Source organism: Tamandua tetradactyla, chromosome 9 (assembly GCF_023851605.1).
Source record: "Tamandua tetradactyla isolate mTamTet1 chromosome 9, mTamTet1.pri, whole genome shotgun sequence".
Lineage (NCBI taxonomy): Eukaryota > Metazoa > Chordata > Mammalia > Pilosa > Myrmecophagidae > Tamandua > Tamandua tetradactyla.
The window spans coordinates 4,492,051-4,512,932 of NC_135335.1; the positions used below are offsets into that span (position 1 = coordinate 4,492,051).

Here is a 20,882-nt window from a genome sequence, read left to right on the forward strand (position 1 = left end):
TCTCCCAGGGAAACCAGCTAGAGAGAGAGAGAGAGAGAGGAGTTACAAACAATTCCAAACCTTGACAGCCTCCTTCAGCAAACCAAAAAGTGAAAACAAAAACAAAAAGGTTGCGTTACTCATATTGCTTTTTAAGAAACAGGCTACGTCTCCTAAACACACTTTTCTTAAGGGCGGGAAGGGTGATAAGTGCAGGACGGGGAACGATTCCTGAGAAGCCGTCGATGCTTGACAGCCAGGCTGCTGCTTCTGCAGCTCTCGTTTTTGGAAACTCCCGGGGTGGTGGCGGATGGAAATTCTCAGACTCAGTTAAGGAGCACAGCCGGGGCCCAATCCTAGAAGCTTCCTTTTGCTGTGGTTTGCAGGTATTTTGAGCAGTAACCCTGAGACCAGGTCTCCGTGAAGAGGGGGCCCCTTTCATCTCAGGCTCTTACCTCCAAAAAGTGGTTGGCCGATGGGTGGGGGTGAGGGGTGGGGGTGGGGTTCACCGTGCAAACCCACCCAGGCCCCTTGGGGCTGCGTGCCCACTGGCTTTGATCACCACCCCAAAATCATGTCTCCAAGTCAAGGTCAGGTCAAGGACGGTCCCCCAAGCGCTGAACAAAGGGGTCACTGCCTCCACCCCAATTTTCCTCTAACCACATGGAAAGGACGTTCTAAATCATCTTCTAAAATAATAAAAATGACAGCTGCTTTTTGTTCTGTTGGGATCCCATCTAACTGAAACAGCATCCACGAAACAGCCCCTCGGGCGGGCGGCTGAGCCAACCAGGGGGACGGAGCTCTGTGCTCCATAAACGCCGGAGTCCATGGGCATTTGGCCTCTGACTCGGTTTCTCCATTTGTAGATTGGAGACAAGAGTGGCTGTGGAGGGCTGAGAGGCTTACCCAGCACCCACTGGGCTCTAAACGTGCACCTTTACTGGGCCCAAAGCCCTCTAGGTGACGCCTGGGTCTTCACCTCATCTGAGAGGTGAGGTAGGAAGGCCCAGAGATGTTACGTGCTTTGCCTCAGGTCACACAGCGAGGACACTGTGAGCACCCAGGCGCTCCCCAGCTGCCTCGCCTCTTGTATTCTAATTGACGTTATGATGTTAGAAGTCGGCACAATGGGATTCACGATTGAAAAGTGATGGGCCACCCCAGCCCCAGGAGAGACCAGACTGGGTGGCAAATACAGTGAGTGTGTTAAAAAAAATAAAAACGAGGGGTGAGATTTTCACACTGCAACTAAAATGTTACAGGGAGGTTTATAAAATGCGGCGGCTGCCACGCATCTGCACCGGGCTGAGTCTGTGACCACTGTTCCTTCCCATCCCTGCTGGGATGGGGAGTTCCTGGTGGAATCGGCAGGAGGGGGAAGCACAGCCACCGGTCCGCATTGGGTTTCCCTCTCCTTTGGAAGGTTTTTCCCTCTAGGTTAGAAAGGGGGTTTCCCACTTCCCGGGCACGCCCTGGGCTAACACGTGGCCACATTTGGGGACTCACTCCCCCCACCCCCCTCACCCCAAAGCCCACCGGCCATGTGAGGTCGGTATGGCGAGATGGTGTCCGCTAGCAACGAGATCAAAAACAACTCAGCCGCCCTGGCACCCGGGGGTGTTTCTCACACCGGGGAAGTGGGCCGAGAGGGACGGAGCCTCCCCGCCCTGGCTTTGGATCCCCAGCGCCCTATGACCTCGGGCTCCCACGGGGCTGGATGTAAGCAGGGTGGGGGGCCAGGCGGTGTGCGGGGGGGGTCCCCAAACCCACTGACCTCCTCCTCCTCGAAGCCCGTCAGGTCCCAGTGGTAGTTGAGCCGCATCTGTTTCCGTTTCCAGTGCTCCATGAAGGTGGCAGCTGCGGGCCGAGAGGAAAACCCGAGGGTCACGGCCAGGGAGGTGCCCGGGAGGTCAAAGGGCATCGGACACGCTCAGCGCTCCTGGTCATCCGGTCATTTAGTGAGCAAGGGGGACATGCCGGGCCAGGCACGAGATGTGATTTAGCCCCTTCAGCCCTCCCAGCCCATCCCACGAGGGAGGGACAGCCATGCTCCCCATTTTACAGAGGGAGAAACCGAGGCACTGGGAAATCAAGGCACGGGCCATGGTTACCCAACAGGCAACGGGATTGGGGAGAACTGGGTCCCGATCTGCTCTTCGCCTGGCTCAGGGCACAGGGGCCTACCAGAAAAGCACCCCACCCCGGTCGTTCTCACCCTTGCCCGGGAGGGTCTCCCCATTTCGATGCCACATGCCCCCCAGACCACCCTATGCCCTGCTCATCAGCCCGCATCTGATAACCAGAGCCCGGCGCCCAGCTTCCACGGTCCTTGGTTAATTTAATCCTCATGTGCCCCATGGCAGAGGGATTGTTTTCACCCACAAATTTACCATCGAAGACCCTGAGGTTCTGGGGGCAAAAATGCTGTGCCCAAGGGCAACTGCGACTTCAGAGCCGATGTGGCATTCGAAACTGATTGTACGCCACGCCAGGGTCAACCTAAAGCACTGCAGGCAACCGACCCTCTGCACAGATATTTATTCTTACCAGGGAAATAATAATATGTGTTATTATCGTAGAAAATTTTATATTTCCATTTTGTGGATGAGGAAACCGAGGAACAAGGAGGTTACGTAACTTGCCCAAGGTCACATAGTGAGGCAGCAGGGAAGCTGATATTTGAACCCAGGCATTCTTAACATTCTTAACAATTTGTGCTGTTAAATGTCTTAAAGTCCATACAAAGGGGGGACCATCTCCTGGAGGTGACTGTGGGGTCACAAGGACTAAGACTGGAGCCAAAGTCACAATCTGTGGCCAGGCGGGGAGACGATACACTGATACAGCTTGTTTGGCTCAGCCAGGCCTAAAAATAAAGACATTTTGCCAAAAAATGCTGACTTTCTTGCTTCTTTTTAAGAAAGCAAAACAAAACAGATGCGCTGGCACCAGGGGGGCGCCGCTGTTTCTGACCCACTCCTTCCTTGTACAGCCTCCCTGCTGGACGGGCCGTCCCTCCCCTGAGGCCACGGCGTCTGCCCAACCTGGCAGATGTGCACACCTGGGGTCACATTCATGGAGACAGCTGGCACCTGAGCACAGACTCATCCCCTTTGCCCCTCACCCCCGAACCACAGGCTTCACCCCCATCTCCTGGTGTGCCAGGCCAGGCCAGAGTTCCCTGCGGGCAGGGCAGGCACACGCTGGGACTGCCAAAGGAGGACAGAGAAGGATGATGTTCCAGCGAGCTGAGGCCTGCAAGGCTCAAGCTGAACTTTGCCACCTGGCACGTGGGCCCTTTCACAGCCTGGGCGTGACTTGGCTCATTTTCTCCTTTCTTTTCTTTTTTATTGTAGTAAAGCATATATAACTAAGAATTTTCTATTTTAACGGGTTTTAAGCCTATCATCCAGGGGCATTTAGTCCATTCTCAATGATTTGTTACCATCATTATCCATCACCAAAATGTTTCCAACATCCCAAACAGAAACGTTGTACCCTCCCAGCAACAAATGTGGTCTCCTCTGAGGACTTTCTGTCTCCATGAATTTGCCTCTTCTGGATACACACTTGAGCTCCTCAGATGCACACTTCAACCCACTTTCCAAGCCTGGCCCTCGGTTCCAATCTGCTGCCTTGCTTGATCGTTTAATTCGCCACAGACTATATATAGGTCTGGGCACTACAAAGTCTCCCACATGTGGCCATTCCGTGGTGAACACCTCCGAGGGCATAAGAAGCTCTGTAGAAAAGGACCAAGGTGCAATCACAAAGCCATCTCCCAGGCCAGAGCTTGAGAAAGGCTTAGGAAATCCATTCATCCATCGTTTCCTTCATCCTTCCTTCCAACTCTCCTTTTTTCCTTCCTTCCTTCTTCCCATTGATCTATCCACCCATTCACCCATCCATCCAACCACCCACACATCCATTCAATGACCCACCCATCCAACCACTCACCCATCCATCCATTCAACCACCCACCCATCCACCCACCCACCCATCCATCCATCCAACCACCCATCCATCCAACCACCCACCCACCCATCCATCCATCCAACCACCCATCCATCCAACCACCCACCCACCCATCCATCCATCCAACCACCCACCCATCCACCCACCCACCCATCCATCCATCCAACCACCCATCCATCCAACCACCCACCCATCCAACCAACCACCCATCCATCCATCCATCCATCCATCCAACCACTCACCCACCCATCCACCCACCCACCCATCCAACCACCCACCCACCCATCCATCCATCCACCCATCCAACCACTCACCCACCCATCCACCCACCCACCCATCCATCCATACAACCACTCACCCACCCATCCAACCACCCACCCATCCATCCAACCAACCACCCATCCATCCATCCATCCAACCACCCACTCATCCATCCAACCACCCACCCATCCATCCAACCACCCACCCATCCATCCATCCAACAACCCATTCACCCACCCATCCAACCACCCACTTATCCACTCACCCATCATCTACCCATCCATCCATCCATCCATCCATCAGCCCATCTCCCGTTCCTCCCTCCCTCCCTCTCTCTTTTTGTCTGTTGAATCCATTCAGCCATCTGTCCAACCATTATTTTGTTCTTCCCTTCTGTCCATCTCTGTTCCTCTATTCAGCTATCCAACCCGCCTCCCCACCTCCACTGCCCTCCCCCTGTGTCTTTATTTCTGCTCTTCTCCCTGGCTGTGTCCCATCCCACCTCCCTCAGGTTTTATCTGGACCTATCTAAATTTATCATTACTCCTCAGACCTAACTCCAATGTCTGTCATTCTAGGTGCTTCCTCCACTGGCTGCTGTACCCCCCTTCTTAGCTTCCTCTGCCCTGAAACACAGTTGCTGAGACTGCAGCACCATCTTGGACACATCATGAGCAGTTCCTTTGCCTGGGACTTCCACCCTTTTGGGTGCAAGTTGAAAAATCACAGACTGCCAGGCCTGCACGGGGAACCTCAGCGGCCCAGAGGCGAAACTTCCGATGGATCTGAGGTTTCTTCTGCAGCTGGGCAGGGACAGCCCATCTGCCCCTTGGGGGCCAAGCTCCTTACCGACTGGGGTCTTGTCTGCCAAACCTCAGTCACTCACTCTGAGCCCGCCTGGCCCTGTGTCCCAGGCCAAGCATCCATCATGACAGGGAGACGGTGCCTTTGCATCACGTGAGTGGGGTCCCCATGCCTCCCCGCCCTTAAAGTGTGACCTAGAGCAGAGACCAGCCTCTATGAACCCCCAGCTCCCCACGGAGGGAGAACTTGCTTTGCACTCACTATGTTTTCCCGATCTGGAGGGTGGCGGTGAATTTCCTTGGGCACAGGAAGGAAATCTAAGAGGCAGCGCTTTTACTCAGAAGCCAGCAGGCCCGGGAAAGCCCTGCTTCCCTGCCACCTGGGCTGACGGCCCCCCACCTCGGGCCGGCACACCAGCACAACTGGGGGGCGGGGTGAGGTGCAGAGGCCACCACCCCTTCATTTTCCTACCGAGTCACCCCTGGGCGCCCCGGGAGCTTCCGAACCCGCTGCCAGCCTGTCCATGCTGGTGAGAATCCAGCACCCCCTACGTCCCAGCCTGGCGCTGGGCGATCCGGTGTCTCCATTGTGGGTCTCCGCCCAGCCCCCCAGGGGGGTCGCCTGCCTTTCTCAGATAATTTCACCCAAATCTTTTTCTAGCTTCTGCACCTGGAATCAAATCAAACAACCTCCTTTGTTCCGGGTGCAATTGACAAGCCACGAAAACCCATTATTAGGCTCTAATTTCAGAAAATTGACCCTAGTGAATAGTTAAATGGGGCTCAAGGTTGCTTAAGCAAATGAGGCGGTGACACCTTTATTTGAAGCTTTGAAATGTCCCGACTGCTGGGCAGCAGAGAGCTGCAATCTGCGGGGCGTGGCCACCCCTGGGAAGGGGGCCCCCCCGCTGCAGGTGGGACGCAGCAGCGCCCCAGCCCGTGGCCGTGCTCCAGCTGCCGGGCTGGCCCCAGGCGCACCGCTGCTCCCTGTAATTGTGTGAGCAGAAAAGCTAACAGCTGGAGGAAGAAAAAGTAAGGGCACAATGGGAGAAGAGATACCGGTGGGAAAATAATCCCTTACCCGAGATGAACAAATAATTGAATAAGGGATTTAAAAACAACAACAACAACAACAAAAAAAAAAAACCAGAGGAAAACCTCTGCCAAGAATGCCTGATGGCAAGTGTGAAAAGGATCCCTGGGGGGCGGAGGGGCTTTTTCTCCCCTCTTCCACCCTCGCCCTGCAGGGTAGGACAGCTGGGGAGGGGCTGCAGCCTTTCAGTCCCAGCAAGACTTTTCCTGCTTTTTCTGTCTTGATTGAGGAGCTCCTTTTCTTACAAGTAAGCGCTCCATGGAGGTGGAAGTTGTTTGGCTTCCCACATACTCCCCTGCCCCCGCCAAAATGGGAGTGTCATGTGGGAGCTTACACACACAGGTGGGATCTGAGGGGGGGAGGACACACAGCTGGAACATCACGGAGTCAAGAATTTCCCTCCTCCCCAAAGACTGAGCAATGACTGCAACCATCTTTTTATCTCCTGAGGACTGGGGGCTGCTTGTAAGGGGAAGATGGGACTGCTTTGCACACAGTAGGTATGGGGAGGTGGGACTGCTTTGCACACAGTAGGTGCAGGGAGGTGGGACTGCTTTGCACACAGTAGGTGCTCCAAGAAGGACTTGTGAAGGTAGTTCACGACTGAGCTGCACTCGATTTAACCAAACCTAGGTGGGCACTGAAGGCATTACTGCCTGCCCACTTGCTCCTATACCCAGCAGCGATGAATTTTCTGCTCTCCCAAGGGGCACATACAAGGGGACTCAGAGGATGTTTGGATGGAGAAGGGGATGGCTGGACCTTGGAGGCAGACAGGCTGGGCAGTGAGCTGTGCACTCTTGAACATGACACTGAACCTCTCTGGGCCTCAGTTTCCCCATTGGTAATAAGGGGTGGTAACAGAACCTCCCTCCGGGGTTACTCTGGGGATTTCTGAGAAGACCTACGGAAGGAGGATGCATTCCTGAGGGGATCAATGGGGAAGCTATTCCAGGTGAGAGAGCAGATTCACGGTAATCCAGTCAGGGATAAGCCAGGCATGCGGCAATCACGTGTGGTGACCAGAACCAGCAAGTGACACACACAGAGGCAGGGTAGCCTAGCAGTCAGGTGCTGGCGCTTTAACTCTGCCACTTAATAGCTGGTGCAAGCTCAGGAAAGTTACCTCGACTTGCTTATCTGCCGATGGGGTAATAAATAACATTATTTACCTCTTATGGTCACTGGGGGAACTGGGGAGCTACTACACGAAGGGCCTTAGAACAGTACCTGGCACGCAGTAGGGTTCAACTAATTAAAATGATTATCCTTTTCTGAAGGACAAAAGCACAAGAGGTTGTAACCGAGAAAAGAAGATTCAAGGGATGGTTTTGATTACTGAATCACTACATACATATTTCTTTTGGCTTTCTGGTATATTGAAGTAGACAGAGGGAAATCCCTGACATCTCTAAATGTAATCCAGCTACCCTGAGTTCTCATAATGATTGTATAGTCCTTATCTTCTGCCCCTGTGCCTGTAAAACCCTTGAGACTAACCGTCATTTATGCCCAGTTATCCAGTTTTCCCATTTCAGTCTTACAGACAGACAGCCCCTGATTTACTAATGAAGGGTCCTGGGTCAGCCCAGGATCAACCCTTTCCAAGTCCAATATGATCTTCAGAACTGAGACAGGATCGAACAAAAAAGGGCCCACGTCTCGCCGCAGGTTCTCTAAGCATGTCATCCATCTGTGCGTGCTCAATAATTAGATCACCTCTAATCACATCACCTGGGGCAAACGTGCTCATTATCCTAAATCCTGCCCATCTTTTCCCCTAATGAAACAATTAGAATTACTGCAGTTTGGGGAAATAGATTTTGGGCCACTAGGTCATCTGCTCTCCTGTAATATGCCTCATAATAAACTCCTCTCTCTGAAACCTCAGTTTGTCTCAGGATTGGTTATCGAGCATGTTGAATAAAAGAATCCATGGCCTTTGTCCAGCAAGGAGGTTAGATTTGACTCTCTCACACTGTGTTCTAGGCAGCGCTTTCATAATTTCAAAAAGTGAGTGCTCAACAAACTGATGTAATAGCTAGCACAACATAACAGCTAGCACGATGTAAGAGCTAGCACAATGTGACAAATAGGATGATGTAACTTCTAGTTTGATGTAACCAGTAGTATGATGCAACAGCTAGCATGATGCAACAAATAGCATGACAAAATTGCTAGCTCGATGCAGCTGCTGGCACAACCTACGGCTAGCACGACGTAACAACTAGCACAGTGTAATAGGTTGCATGATGTAATGGTTGGCGCTACAAACCGCTAGCACCGCGTAACTGCCAGCACGACATATAACCACTAGCGCCAGGCCCCAGTCACATGCCAACATGGCCTCAAGAGCTGCACACGTAGTGGCCCATTCAATGCTGCCAACTGCTCAGTGAGGCGGGCATCATTACTCTTTTCATTTAACAAGTGGGGAGCCTGAGGCCAGGACGGTGGGAGCAACTTGCCTGAGGTCACGCAGCTGGAAAGTGACAGGGCTGGGCTTTGAACTGAGAGTGGCTGGGGAGCCAGCGCTGTCACCCGACAGGCTGTACTGAATCATCCTGCCACAGTCAACTGGTTATGTGACAGAACTGGAGCGAACCATGGAGCCGGCAGCCAATACAAACCGAGCTCCACTGAAGAAGCCTGGGCAGGCGGGGGAGTCTTCCCGGCATGGGGCAGGATGACCTGAGGCTGGACTCCACCAGGACGTGGTGCTACTGGGGCTGAGACAGCAAGGGGGAGGGAAGGAACTGACCTGATCACGGCTGAGGGCTGGAGGAAGGCCAAGAGGAGTGCAGGGAGTCTGGGAAGCAGGAGTACAGGGTGAGGGCCCGGGGAGGCAGGGAGGGCAAGGGAAGGCGCTCAACTCAGGGAGACATGGGTTCAGTTCCTGGGCTTGCCTGTGGAGCCCCAACTTCCTTCCCTGTGAATTGGGACAAGTCCGTGACTGTGGGGACACAGCAGGACAAAGGGCAAGGTGCAGCTGGCCCCATGCTGGCCTCATGCACGTCAACTTCATGCCTGATGGCTCTTGCTAAGGTCAGATTGATCCTCAGAGGAATCGATATTGGAATCTTCCCATAAGCCTCGTGACCTTGGACCACACAGAGACGCCACTGCCCTCAAACTCTGCACTCCAACAAGGAGCCCTCCAACCTCAGCTTGGATGCCGCCTGGCACGGGGCGCTCACCACCTTCCTGGTGAGTGCGGCCCAGCGCTGGGGGAAACCTTTCATTTAGCTGAGCCACTGACTTCCAGCCTCGTCTGGAAAAGCGAGTATCTTCCCCCAAGTGCAGAAATGACTGCGGCGCTGGTGGAGCTGTGCCCATCTGCCCTCCTTGCTCTCCCACTCTGACGGGAACCCCCGGGACCTGAGAGGTGCTTTCGCCCTCCCCCTCTGCTCAGCCCTCTTGCAGTGGAGTCTGGTAAACAGTTCCTGACCCACTGCTGGCCGCATGATCGAAGGAGCGACCCTGGCGCTGTCTTTACCCGGAAGCGAGTGGAGATGCCAGATTTCAGGGCCCCGCGAAACACGCCAGAACCCCCTCTCCTCACTTTCCCCAGTGTTCTCACGAGTCAAAAGGGGCTGGGCTCTGGCTGTGGTCTCACACCCTTGCAGCAGCAGAACTCTCAGCTTCCCCAAACAAGCCTTACACAGAAGCCCCAAACATAAAACCGGTAAAAGCTCTGGTGTCAGTTTAAATCAGGGTTGAGGGGAGGCAAGCGGGGTACCCACGGTGCACGATTTAGGGGCCGACGTTCCCTCCCAGGGCAGCCAGTGTGGGTGGATGCACCCCCCCTTCAGTGTCCTTGCCTCACCCCTATCTTGGGGTAAGCCAGGTGGGAAACACAGCGGGGCGGGTGGAACCCAGTTTGAAAACTGTGGCGGGGGTGGGGGGGGTGGGGCATTGGTTTTTAAACTCTGCCGTAGGCCCCGCCCCTTCGCTCAGACATGCGGGAGAGGCAGGCGCAGAGCCAGCTGCCACACAGCTCCCGCTGGGGCATCGAGTTCTGGCACTTTCCATCATCCCACCATCCCCAGGCTGTGGGATTGAGGGCCACAGCCAAGACAGCTCTCTGTGGGGCTGCTGTGGGAACAGCCAGCCCCGTCTCTTCCCCCAAACAACTAACCCCACTCTTCCCAGAGGTGAGTCCACTCAAGCGTGACCATGTAGGGAAGAGGCCTGGCCTGGGGGTTCCGCACCCCAAGACGTGTCCTGCAGGTTTCCCGCAGCGGACAGGAAAAGCACGGGGCGTGATGCACAGATACTTTTAAGAGGAAACTTAAAAGCGCTTCGACTCCAGCAGAGCTTCAGGCGCTCTCCAAGCAAGAGCTCTGATTACTCTGCTGCTTTAAGACGGAAATAGGATAATTATAGCTTAAGAGGCTTTATTTCTTCATCTCCAAGTCCTCAGCCTCTCCGCTCCCCTCCCCCGGGAACAACCGTGCAGGCAGGCGGCGCTTGTAACTGGAGAAGGAGAAATGAAACACAACGTACCTCTCTGCAGAGAACAGAGCCCGGCTCTGTGGATCTGTAAATTATTTTACAGTATTTAGAGAGTCTCACCAAAGTGGACACACTGGAGGCTTGCTTTAAGAGAGGGTCCATCAGGTGGGGGACCCCAGATAGCCTCTCTCCCCCCATTTCGTACAACCCCCTGATGTCACAGATGGGCAGGACGTGGGGAGGTGCAACTCTCCAAGTCTGGCTTTTCCAGGGCCCGAAAGAGCCTTTTGTTCACGTTTGGAGGGTGGGTGGCTGCACTTAATACCCGTTGTGCTTTGGATGGAACTGGCTGGGCCAAGCCTGCCAGAGCCTCCTCAATTCCCGGGAGTGGCATGAGAGTTGACACGAAGGGCAGGAGCTCTCGGAATGATCAAAATTGCTTTTTTCTCCATTAGGGGCCTTTCTTTCTTTCTTTTTTTTGCATGGGCAGGCACTGGGATACTCTTTCTGTTTTTTCTTTTTCTTTTTTTTTTTTTGGAGACTTAGTTTCTGGGAGTCTCAAGATGGGCTCATGGAACCAGAGGAGCCGAGGGCCTGGGTGGGCCGGATGCTCCCCCTGGCCTCGCCCACATGGGTCCCTCGGCCCCTCCGCACACGCCCACCTCCAAACCACACAGGCTCGGCCACGGTCAAGCCGTGGGGATGAGATCGTTGGTCCCCCAGAGGACGCCCCTCGGCCTGGGAGACAGCGCTGGAGAGAGCAGCAGGGTCTCAGGGCAACCTGGGTAGGCCCGAGGGGGGCGTACAGGGAAGGGGTTGGCATCGTGAGGGCCAGGGGGAGGGGCAGCGTGGGCTCCGGGCGGCCGCTGGGCTTGGACTCGCCCTGCCCCTGCCTTGGTGCGACCTTGGGCAGGTCACAGAACGTCGCTGCGCCTTCTCCATCCCTTCTCTCCACCACAAACCTCTCTGCACTTCGGTCCAGCCCCCTCTGAGTGGCTGCCCCTCGGCCGAGAGGCACCTTTGCCAAGTGGCCCTCCCCTTAGTGATGGGTGGAGAGCTGGTACCGAATTCACCCTGACAGGTGAGGGCCGCTCGGAGCTGAGTACCTTGCCGACAGGTGGCAGCCTCTGGTTCTCATTTGTAAAAACATCGACTTTTGGACATGGGTCACCCCTGGTGGGCCCACCGTGTCCCAGTTCTGGCCTTGGGAATCTGCCCTTCAGCAGGAGGTGCCCAGTAGGGTCGTTTCCTACTGTTTCTCCACCTGGCTCCTCTGCTGCCAGCACCCTTCCAACCACATTTCAGGACTCACCTCCTCCAGGAAGCCCCCTTGACTTCCCTCTCAGAGAGTCCTGACCCTTCATTCCTGGGCTGTCTTTGGGGCCAGCCCTGCTTCCTACTACACACGAGCACCAGAGCCAGGGCTGTCCAGTGCCCCGAATCCTGCAGCCCCGGCCGGCAACACCAACCCAGGGCTGCAGAGGAGGGAATGGCCACATCCATTTGCCAGAAACCATCCGTAAAGGGCATTCGGCCACCACCTCCCAACCACCCAGAGCCTCAAAGCCTGGTGGATCGGGGGGCTGCCTGGAGAAAGGGCCGCTGCCTGGACGTGGGGTGGCAGTGGGGCCCAATGGTTAGAGGCACGGACTCGGCAATTGTAGCTGCAATTCCCACCTCGGCCACTGGCGAGTCGAGTGAGCCTGAGCAACCCCCATGGACATGCTCTCGCCTTGGTTTCCTCACCGGTGAAGGTGGCAGGTAAGGAGAGCTGCAGGGAGCCCATCTTTCAAGGGAGAGCACAGATGGGCCTCAGCCCAGGCCAGCTTTCCCAGCCGGGCAGCAACATGAAAGGATGGCAGAGCCCCAGGGCCTCCCTACTCTAAGCCAGCTGCCTCCTCTGGGCCATGTCCCAGGCCCAAGAAAGAGGGTCCCTTTCTAAGAGCAGGTGTCCCTCTTCCGCTGTCCCCCCAGAGGCTCCTGGCTAGGTTAGAAGCCCTGTTGGCACGACCCAGAACCCGGAACTTTCCACTGCCCTCCTCCCACCTCTTCTCCCAGCAGGCTCTGCCTGGGGATGCTGTCCAAAAGGAAGGGGGACTGAGAGGGGGGACACCCCAAGCCCCCCGCTTACCCCAGAGTGCCATGAAGACGGAGAAGAAGACGGTGGCAGGGTTGTCGAAGAGGTGGCTGGCGCGGGCGGTGGCGCAGGCGGAGCTCATCTTCCAGTAGCTGCAGGTCTTGTCGCACAGCGGACACATGGTGATGTTGTGTCTCTGGTCGCACATCTCCATGCTGCAAGGGAGCGGGCGGCTCGGAAGGGGGCAGGGCAGGGCGCCAGTCTGGGGCCGAGGGCTTCGGCCAGGGTCCCCATTCCCCATTCCATGCTTGGCTTCACGTGCTGCTGTCATCACCTTAAATCCTTTATGAGTCTTTAACCTGGGCCCCCCATTTTCATTTTGCACTGGGTGCCCCAAATTCTGCAGCCGGCCCTGGCTGTCCCTTGCTTTGGGCCAAGAGAGGGGTCCGTCAGGTTTCAGTTGGCAGGTGGCCCAGGGGCAGCTGCCACCCACAGCCTGGACTCAAGACAAGGGGCCCCGACCACTGCTCCCCACTCCCTGAACCAGCAGCCCCACTAACTCGGGTGAGTGGTGAGGGCTGGTCCGGTGGGAAAACCACAAGGGTCCCGAGCCCTTTTGAGGCTTCACTTGCACAGGCGCCCAGCTCAGCACCACCCATGCAGGTCTCGTTCTGGCTCACCCACCCTGGCATAGCCTGGGTGTTTCCCCAAGAAGGAGGTGGCAAAACAGTGCTTATGGGGGAGCAGGGGCTGGGCAGGAAAGAACATGTCCACAGGCTACCTTGGGTGGGGGCAGGCCCACCCAGGGGGGCTTGCTCAGAAAATAGGGGGTCCCTGTCCAGAGGGTGGGTGGGTCCTGGGAAGCACAGGCTTTGGTTGTGCTGAACTCTACTGGGAGGGGTGAGGCCCCCCCCACCTCGTACCTCCATGCTACCCCCAACCTGCAGGGTCTTTTCTACTAAACCCGGAGCTCTGTGAGCAGGAGTGCCTCTGTTGAACTGCACCCATGTGGGGAAAAGGTTCAGAAAGGGCAAGTGACTTCAACAGGCCACACAGCAGAGTGGGGACTTGAACCTGGGTGTCCCTCAGATCCAGAGGCAGCGGCGGGGGGGGTGGGGGGGCTGTGTTTGGGTCCTCTCGAGGCTATTCCTACCCTCAGTGACCTAAGCCAAATCGCTTAGCTGCAGACTCAGTTTCTGTTTCTGGAAAATGAGGAGAGGAGCCAGGAGTAGACCCTCCCAGGACCTGCCTGCTCACCAGGTGTGCCGGTTTGAAAGTATGATGGACCCCAGAAAAGCCATGTTTTAACCCTGATCCAATCTTGCAGGCAGGAAGCTTCTGATTAGATTATCTCTGTACAATGGTGACACGCTCAATTGTGGGTGTGACCTTTTGGCTACATGAAGATAACTCCACCCATTCCAGGAGGGTCTTGATTAGCTTACTGGAATCCTTTAAAAGGGGAAACACTGCCATGAGATGTGAAGCAAGCCAGAACCTGGAGAGAGCCAAAGGAAGCCAAGAAATGAGAGCCAGCCCTGAAGAAGCAAAGTGAGGAGCCCCCGCAGGGACAGAGGCTGAAGGCAACAGAGCCCAGGAGCAAGGGACCAGCAGATGCAGCCACGTGCCTTCCCAGCTCACAGAGGTGTTCCTGACCCACTGGCCTTCCTTGAATCAAGGTATCTTTCCCTGGATGCCTTAGTTTGAACATTTATATAGGCTTAGAACCGTAAACTCATGACTTATTAAATCCCTCTTTTTAAAAGCCATTCCAGCTGTGGTATGCCGCTTGCACACTAGAACACCAGCAGTTTGCAAACCAGAACACCAGGAGGAGACCCTGATCTGTCAACAGACACCCAGGCACAAGGCCTATTTCCAAAAAAACCCAAATCCTGGATACGTGTGGGCGTCTGCCCGGGATGGCACACGGTGTGGGGCGGGGTGTGTGGGGTCAGCGTCTGCCAGGGGGCTCTAGGGCACCGTTCTTGGGCCCCAGCCCCATGGGCATTGCAGCCCAATTCTCTTCTTTACGGACGGTCACCAAATGTTTATAAGAATAACGTGCGTGTACAGAAGTGCCAGGCACTGCCCTGGGCGGGGAGACAGAGGTGCCAGGAGTTGAGGACCCCGTGGGAAAGCGGGCGTGGCGGGGGGCAGGTACACAGGCGGGAGGCCGTGTGGACCGTCATTCTCAATCTCGGCTCCACCTCTGGTTATCTGCATGACCTTGGGCCTCAGTTTCCCCCGCTGCAGAGTGGGCCCGCTGACAACGAAGGGCATCGGGTTACTAGGGGTCATGAGGGCTGACCGATGGGTCCGGCTGGAGCCCGTGGGAGACAGCCTGGCCCGCTAGACCCATGCACGCGTTCCCCACCGCCGGGGCCAAGGACCAAGCACCTCGCAGACATGGTGGTTGAAACAGAAAGCTCAGAAACCTGCAACTGCTCTAAAAAAAAAAAAAAACAAAAAACCCCAAAACAGAAAAGAAAAGCCAGCACGGGAACGGGCCTTGCAAACACTCCGGGTCGCCGTTCCTGTCCTTTGAGGCCCCCCCAAGCAGGCAGAAGGGGGCAGCAAATCCCCAGCTGACGTGACCGAGCCCCTCTCCCAGAGTTCCCCGGCTGCTGCCACCCCCTGGCCCGAAGGTGGGGGGGCCCGGCGCCCCAGGGGGCGGGCTCAGGGCCAGGCCGTGGCTCTCCGCCTGCCTGGCCAGTCACTGGCCCGTCCAGCCCCCTCTCCACCACCAGCCAGAGAAAGAGACTTTTCCCACCGGCTTCCAACCCTCCATTCACCTGGGCTGCCCCAGCAGCAGCCGAAACCAAGCCAAGGAACAGGGATCGGATCCAGAGGGAAACCCACGTGCCTGCTCAGATTGGAGGGCACCAGGGGGGACCCAGGCTGAGACGGCAGCAGGCCCCGTCTACACTCACAGCAGCTGGATCCTGAGTCAGGAGTACTCACCTCTCTGGACATGTGCCAGAGGTGGGCAGAGCCAGGGGGTCGTCAGTGCCCTTTCTTGGGGCACCCACTGTGGGCTGCAGGGTCTCCTGCTGAGGTCGTCTGGGGTGGGGCGTGGGGAGAGGGACGTGGGGGACGCCCAGGCCCTCCACCTTGGGTCAGTGTCCCCACAGAGCGGAGAACCTCCCTCCTTTCACTCGCCACTTCCTTCTGACTTTGAGCTCTTCGAGCCTAACGGCAGAACTAAAATTCCCACCAAGCCTGGGCCACTTTGATCTTTTCCACAGTCTAACCCCAAGCCCGGTGACCTCACGTCAGATTCGCAAACAAAGGGTCCGAAATAAACCCCTGGCGGGGAGATAAACCCCTTAGCCTCTGGGCGGTGCTGGTGGGGGAATATTTGAGGTGTTATTCATGTATGAAAACATAATTTAAATGAAAACTTCCTGGCTAGGGCCTTTCTGAGCTGTTACGTTGTAATAGGCCAATTTCTTCGTTAGGCAAGAGAATCACTGGCTCTGCGCTAACTGGAAACAGTGATGGGTTTTCCAAGCAGCAGCTTCAGTTTAGAGACACTTGCCCTTAGAAACATAACCCAGCCGACGTATCAGCACTTCTCCCAGAAGCTGTCGGCTCCGGGAAGGCGGGGGTTAGGGGCCACCACCTTATTTGCTCATAGAAAGGACTTGATGAGCCAATTCTCCCATTAGCATAGGGTTCCTGGCAGGAGTTGGGGACCTGTTGTCTTAAAGACACGAGGCAGTTATCTTCAGGCTGGTTTGGGCAAATGGGAGACACAGTTACAAAGGGATGGGAGACTGCCTCCCAGGAGGGCAGGCTCAAGGTCCGGTCTCGTGGTGCCGTGTCTGGCCGCCACTTTGGGGGACCCCCTCACCCCGCATTAAGATGCCTTCCAGTAGGGATCCCCAGCCTGGGAGAAGGCAGGCCTGCAGCAAGAGAAGGAGCGGCTCGCTGGCCAGCTGCCCCCAGGACTCTGCACAGTGGTTCGTCCTGCTTTTTGACCACACAAGGAAGGGTACATTTTTTGATCACATAATGACAAAGGATGGAAAGGAAAAAAAAAAATCGAAGCATGGGGACGGGTCAGTGTTTATGTCTTTCTCCAGAGCTCGGGCGAACACGGAGCGCTTTTCGTCCCGACAGCTCGCGGCTGGGCTGGAGATGTCTTCCAAGGAAACTGAGCTTTGGTGCGGGAATCTGAGTGCCTCCAGGGTCCCAATGAAGTACTGTAACTGTGCGTGGCAGACCAGATTACGTCCCCAACAAAAGGCAGGTTCTCAATCTTTAGCTTGCCTTCCGTGGGTGGGAGCCACTCAACGACGGGACCCTTACTCATTGGTGGGCAGGATCTCCTAAGATCCTATTTAGGTGTGGCCCAATGACCCACCCATACGATAGGAGGCCATATCAAGAGAAGTTGAACACAGACACAAGAGGAGACCCAGGGCATTGCCACGTGAAAGGGACAGAGATAGACGCCAAAGAGCCCCAAGGATGGCGGGAGACTGGCACCAGACTTTGGGGGCTGCGGGGCCTTCCTGGAACCTCGACGTCACCTTCCGGTCTATCACACATTCCTGCCGGCAGCCAACCCGCCGCATGGCATTTGTCCCAGGAGCCCTGGCAGGCTGAGGCCGGGCACCGACGGGAAGGCGGGGCGTTGGGGTGTGTGTGTGTGTGTGAGGGGGAGCTGGGGAGGGGCCGCCCGCCTACCTGGGGATGTCGTCGTCCACGGTGACCCATCCGTACAGGAAGACGATGATGCCGACGACGGAGGCGGGAATGAGCATCTGGGTGTACACGCCCAGCCACGCAAAGTACAGCCCGATCTTCTCGCCAAAATACTTTCTGCGCCGCGCAGGCCAAGGAGACAAGCGGAGGCTCGCTCAGCACCAGTGGGGGAGAAACGCCAGGGCCCCTCCACAGCTAGGGGCAGCTCCGCTTAGGGCCCCGGGTTGTCCCATCCAAGAGGCAGAGCAGGGGCTCGGCCAGCCCCAAAGGTCTGGGCTCCCTCTCTGCCCCTCCTGAGCCCATCCCTTTCTCCCGGGCAAGCGGGAGCATTTCCCACCGGGACAGCTCACGCCGGCGGGGGGCGCATATATTTTCTGCAGAGTGGTCAGCCTCAGAGCCGGAATGCATTTGGCAGGGAGGTGCCAAGAAAAGCAATCAGTCCTCATTTTAAGAGTCCTTGGCTCCTCTGTGGGCCTAACTGGATTTTCATGAGCCAGGTTTTGGCCAAGGGACACATGTGGCCTAGCTGGCCCGCCCCGGGGGTCAGTGTTTCTCTGGAGTCAAGACAAATCGCCTGCAAAGGCAGGTCTTGGCTTTTTGAGGAAGCTCTTTTCTCCCCTTTAACACCGGGAGGCCCAGCCGGGTGCGGCCACAAGGGGAATTTAGAAGGTGAGATGGCGAAACGGAGGGGGGAAAACCCAATGGATGGGAATGCATTGCTTAAACGAACGCCACCCCAGCCTGCCGCCCTCTACCCACCGCTTCCTTCAGGTTCGAACAGGTCCCCAGCCATTGACTATTAGTGCGGTCGAAACCCACAGGGACATTTCCTCAACTGGTATCTGACTGTGGCTTTGCTTCCCCCAGCTTGGCCTGGGGACCTCGGACCTGCCCCCACCGCACCCTCACACCCCCTCTTACCTGACCAGGTCGATGGGCTGGTATTTATAGAAGACCCCGTAGCTGGCCCACTCTTCATACAGGAGCTGGGAGAGAGGAAGTGGAGAGGGGCTGGGTGAAGACGGGGCGCTCTGAGCTTGATTCCCCAGAACAGAGCTTTTGAGGACGATGATGAACCGACGGACTTAACTCACAACTACTTCATTCATTCATTCAACAAACACTTACTGAGCGTCGGCCACGCACCAGGCGCTATGATGGGCACTGGGCTTTTGGAGATGAGGTCGGAGACACAGCCCTGAACCCTGGAGCTTCTGTTCGGAGGGGCAGGGAGGAGGTGGGGGGATGGACACTGTTCGCGGCTGAGCTGTATCCCCCCAAAAAACATGTTTAAGTCCTAACTCACAGGCCGCCGAATATGACCTTATTTGAAAATAGGATAACTTCAGATGGAATCGGCCAAGTTAAAATGGGGTCATACTGGAGCAGGGAGGACCTGACAAGAAGAGGGAGTTTGGACAAAGACAGACGGACACGGGGAGACGGCCAGGTGAAGCCAAGCAGAGACTGAAGTGGCACAGCTACGAGCCGAGAGCAGCCAGAGGGCCCGGCAGCCACCAGGAGTTGGGAGCGGCAGGCAGGGAGGCTGCCCCACAGGTGGAGAGGGAGCCCGGCGTGCCCACATCTGGATCCAGGACTCCTGGCCTCCAGGACCCCGCGAGGAAAAACGCCTGCTGTTCGAAGCCCCCCGTTTGTGGAACTTTGCTATGGCAGATACCAAGGAGCAGATAACACACATCACCGTCTCCCTCCAGCTCTGCGAGGGGAGCCCCCCAAATCCAGGGTGCAATGAGCAGACTCAGTGGGGGGTGGAGCTGGGGCTGGGGTCCAGGGAAGAGGGGGGGTCCCTGAATAAGAAGGAGCTGAAGGTTTTAGGCGACGGTGGGTGTGAGAAGGAAACTTCTGGCTTTAAGGAATCCTCATTCTTTGTGAATTAGTCTGGAGTTTTTCTAAAACAGCCTGACCCTATGAGACCTTCCCATCTCGGTTTTCCAGTCACCTCTGAGCAGATCCCACACAACTATTCTAAAGCGCGGAAATCACCAGCGGTCCTGAGCCGAGAAAAACCGATGGCAAAATTTTTAAAAAGTCTCATGGGATGCAAAGACGGCTCAACGTCTATCTTCCGAGACGGGCTGCTGATTAACCACGCCCGGTGAAGTAGGTGAGATGGGTGCACACCCTACCCACCCTGCGGCTGGGGACGGGACGCTAATGAGTTTAATGGATCTGGAGACAGACGTCTTGTAGGAACATGCTGATGTGTTACGATTGCTCACTAAAAAAACAAACAAGAACACAAAACTCACGCCTGTAGGTAGTTCATGCTTTCACCAGCTCAGCTCAAAGCCCAGGCTCGGGCTGCGTGGCCACCCTGGCCGGGTGGAGAACAGGCTGGGGTCTTGCCCCAAAGAGAAAGAGGGAAGCAGGTACCCTGGGGTCAAGCAGTTTGTCCCGAGACATGAATCTGCTGCCAGTTCCCTGGCTCGGAGTCCCTTCGCTGGGCCCACCCACCTCCCAAATCGAGAGAGTCCGAGGTCAGGGCTGGAGGGAGCCCAGGAGACCCCTGTCACATCTCCTTCGTATCCCCACCGGGTGGGCGATGGGCTGTGTGACATCTCGGAGGCCACCAGCAGCTGGTGGGTCTGGGCCTCTCCTTCTGGGGCCACCGTCCCACAGAGACCCCAGGAGAAGCTCCAGGTTGCAGGGCGCCACCCTGGCCTCATCTGAACTTGCAGACGAAGGATGCTTTGCTGAAACCCACCAGGGTAAAACTCCACTGCCCGATACGGCATGGCCAGCAAAGGACTTTCCCATCTGGGGGCTTCTGGCTGCGCTTTACATAGGAGGGCGACATGTGCAGGGGGCCTGGGGCTGGGGGGCGGGGGGCTCACAGAGACCCCCAGGAGGCATGGAGGGGCCTCGAGAAGTGACGGTAGGGCAATCCCCTGCTGGGAAGCAGATGGCAGCATGGAGGGGGCAGGGAGGTCCTTCCACCTACGCTCAGGGCTCCAGCTTGGTCACTACTGGAGACTGGAAAGAATGCCACACTGCAGGCAGACCCATGCCAAGCTGGCGCCACAAGTCCTCCCACTGCTGGCCCCCCAGCGTCCTGGGCCCTGCCCCCTGGCATCAGCTGAGGACGGAAAGGCAGGTAGGTGGGGCCAGCCTGTCTGAGCCCACCACGGTCGCCTGGCACCCCCGGACATGCTGCCTCTCAGCTTTGGTCTTGAATACTTGGTTCTTAAATATTTGAACTTGAGGTTTTTTCTTATTTTTTTGGGGGGGGGGGTGCGCGTTTCCTATGCTCGCATTTTGCTGTGGGCCCATGAAAACTCACATTATTTTGTTAGCCTCAACCTAAACACTCTCCCCCACTGACTTGGAGAATCCAGAGCTGAAGGCATGACTATCTATGCACAAAGATATGTCGCGAGTAAGTCTCTGAAAATTTAAAATATGCAAGCGGCTCTCTGGGAGGGGAAGAGTTTTCACGGACAAGGGGTCAGGGGCTCCCAGAGATGACCCTCTTGCTAATTTCTGCATTTCCCGCAGCACTGGG

The 20,882-nt window shown here is 56.2% G+C and overlaps 1 protein-coding gene across 4 annotated transcripts in view; it reads right to left on the reverse strand.

Moving 5' to 3' along the window:
• ANO1 (anoctamin 1) overlaps positions 1 to 20,882 on the reverse strand; it is a 176,258-nt gene that overhangs the window by 30,969 nt on the left and 124,407 nt on the right. For all 4 annotated transcript variants that reach the window (XM_077115427.1, XM_077115425.1, XM_077115426.1 and 1 more), the window contains 5 exons: positions 18,281 to 18,345; positions 17,342 to 17,476; positions 12,701 to 12,861; positions 1,757 to 1,839; positions 61 to 72 (listed from right to left, as the gene is read on the reverse strand). In XM_077115427.1, coding sequence (XP_076971542.1) covers positions 61 to 72; positions 1,757 to 1,839; positions 12,701 to 12,861; positions 17,342 to 17,476; positions 18,281 to 18,345 — 456 coding nt within the window. The remainder of the gene's footprint in view (positions 1 to 60; positions 73 to 1,756; positions 1,840 to 12,700; positions 12,862 to 17,341; positions 17,477 to 18,280; positions 18,346 to 20,882) is intronic.